Source organism: Callospermophilus lateralis, chromosome 9, assembly GCF_048772815.1.
Source record: "Callospermophilus lateralis isolate mCalLat2 chromosome 9, mCalLat2.hap1, whole genome shotgun sequence".
In the NCBI taxonomy this organism is placed as follows: domain Eukaryota; kingdom Metazoa; phylum Chordata; class Mammalia; order Rodentia; family Sciuridae; genus Callospermophilus; species Callospermophilus lateralis.
The window spans coordinates 18,164,606-18,166,845 of NC_135313.1; the positions used below are offsets into that span (position 1 = coordinate 18,164,606).

At 66.0% G+C, this 2,240-nt stretch overlaps 1 protein-coding gene across 1 annotated transcript; it reads right to left on the reverse strand.

Moving 5' to 3' along the window:
- Positions 1-632: 632 nt before the first annotated feature.
- On the reverse strand, positions 633-1,736 carry Cdk5r2 (cyclin dependent kinase 5 regulatory subunit 2). The gene has a single exon (XM_076866618.2). The coding sequence runs from the start codon at positions 1,734-1,736 to the stop codon at positions 633-635; it is 1,104 nt and encodes a 367-aa protein (XP_076722733.2).
- Between the last annotated feature and the right edge of the window lie 504 nt (positions 1,737-2,240).

The following is a 2,240-nucleotide window of genomic DNA, read 5'->3' on the forward strand; positions in this document are numbered from 1 at the left end:
GTCTCAGGGGAAGAATTGCAAGATGATACAAGCAGAGGGGGAAGGCAAACAGGAGGGGAAATAGTCACACATGACAGGAGCAAGGAGAAAGAGATCCAGAAGGGAAGATGGGGACACAGGTGCAGGAGGAAAAACCGGGGGCAATGGGGGTACAGTCAGGCACGGGGGTAAGGTGGAGATTTGGAAACACACACCCAAGGAACGGTGAATGCAAAGGGAGAGGGAGAGATGAAAGTGCAGACAGGAGGAAAGATGAAGACACAGAAAGAAGGTGAAGAAATGCGGGGGGGGGGGGGACAGGAGAGATGGACTTACAGACACGCACGGCAGGGAAGCGGGAAACCCGGCAGAAATGAAGAGATAAGGACACTGACAGATGGAAAGGATGAGGCTGGGGTGCCCTTCCAGTGTTCATCCCCCATTCCCAGCCCACGCCCAGCAAATCCAGACACCATGGCCTCTGGTGTCCTAGCCTCCACCTTCCCCTGCGGGACAGGAGCGGCTCCTCCTCCGCCCAGCCCAGAGTGGCGGTAACACCGGCGGTGGCTTGAGAGTCCCGGGGGCGGGAGAGAGGGGGGTCCGAGTTTGTGTCGGAGACTTGGGCGGGGGGCGGGCACGGCCCCTGGGTATCCCTAGCGGTCCAAGTTCATAGTCCAGTGCTTGGCTCCGGCCGCGCAGCTGTCCCTGGCGGCCGAGGAAGCTGCGGGCGCGCTCCCACTCGGTGGACCCCCGGCGCCGGCGGCAGCTTCGCCCTCGTTCTTGAGGTCTTGAAAGACTTGCGTGAAGAAGTGGGGGTCGGCGTTGAGCCGCAGCATCTGCGGGCTGAGCCGCTGGATGAGGCGCAGGCAACGCTGCCAGAAGCGCTCCTTGTCAGGCTCCACGAGGAAGGGCTTGAGTGGGTAGGAAATCTCGTTGCCCATGTAGGAGTAGGCGAGGTAGAGGCAGGTGAGGAAGGCGGCCTGCAGCTCGGCGGCCGACGCCAGCTCGTCCCCTCGCAGCGACTCGCGGCACAGCAGGTACACGAACACCAGGTTGGCGGGTGTAATGAAGGCCTGGTCTTGCCAGCCCTGCAGCAGCAGCGAGCGGTCCACGCCGCGGAACCAGCCCACCAGCTCGCCAGGGCTCAGCTCTTTGAGGCGGTAGCAGCGTCGGCACACAAAATCGCCCAGGCAGCGGAGCAGCTCGCCTGTGGACGCCTGCACGATGACCCTCCGCGGCGAGCCACCAGGCACCGGCGGCGCCGCCTGCGGAGCTGGGGGTGGTGGCGGCGGCGGCTTTCCTCCACCCGAGCCTGGCGGCGGGGCTGCAGCGCTGCCCCCCGACGGTGGCTCGCAGGTGGCAGCAGCCGCGGGCACTGTGGGCACTGGCACAGCCAGGGGCTTGGTGGTGCCACCGCCGTCGGGGGCGTCCCGGCCCTTGCGGAGAAGGTTCTCGCGGTTGCGTTGTTGGACTAGAGGGTCAGGACCGGTGGACGCTGGCTTGGGCGTCACCTTCTTGCTGCCTTTCTTCTTCTTGGCAGATGCGGCCACCAGGCGCTTCCAGGTGAGCGCCGAGATGAGCACGGACGGACGCTTGAGCCGACTCTCGCCTTTGCCGCCCTTGCCCACTGGCGGCGCCCCGTAGCCCCCCAGCGCCTCGTCCCCCGCGGGCGGCGCCTTCTTTTTCTCCTCCGGCAACCCGCCGGGCCTCCGGCCCTTGGCCGAGGAGGCAGGGGAAAGCGACAGCACCGTGCCCATCCTGCAGAGCGGGGCCGGCGCCCGGGCCCCGGCGGGAACCGCGGGCGGCGCCGCTGCTGCTGCAGCCCCGGGGGACCCGGCGGTGGGGGGCCTAGCCCCGGCCCGCGCGCGCGGACAGGCGGGGGAAGGAGCTGCTTTGCTGTTCGGCGGCGGCTGCTCAGAGTCTGAGCTGCGCCAGCTGCAGCGTCAGCCCCACCCCTTAGGCCCCTTCTTTCGCCCCGCCGCGCCCCGCCTCACGCAGCCAATCCTCACCGAGCTGCCCTTCTGATCGGCAGCTCCTCTGACCAATAGTATATCAGATATCAATCTCAAATCCCGCCTTAGCTCCCACCCTCTGTCCTGGGTCCTTTCCTTTCACGCGAAGGGGAAAAGTGGGTAAGGGGCAGGAGGTGGCCTTCGTTCGAGGGTCCCTCTCTGGGTCAGAGGTAGGGCGTGGGGAGAATGGTTGCTCCCACCACCTTCTCCAAATCCTAGGGCGGTGGATCAGCTTGTTTTGATGCGCTG

Coding starts and splice junctions, on each gene's coding strand:
- Cdk5r2 (XM_076866618.2), bottom strand. CDS start 1,736: ATGGGCACGGTGCTGTCGCTTTCCCCTGCCTCCTCGGCCAAGGGCCGG.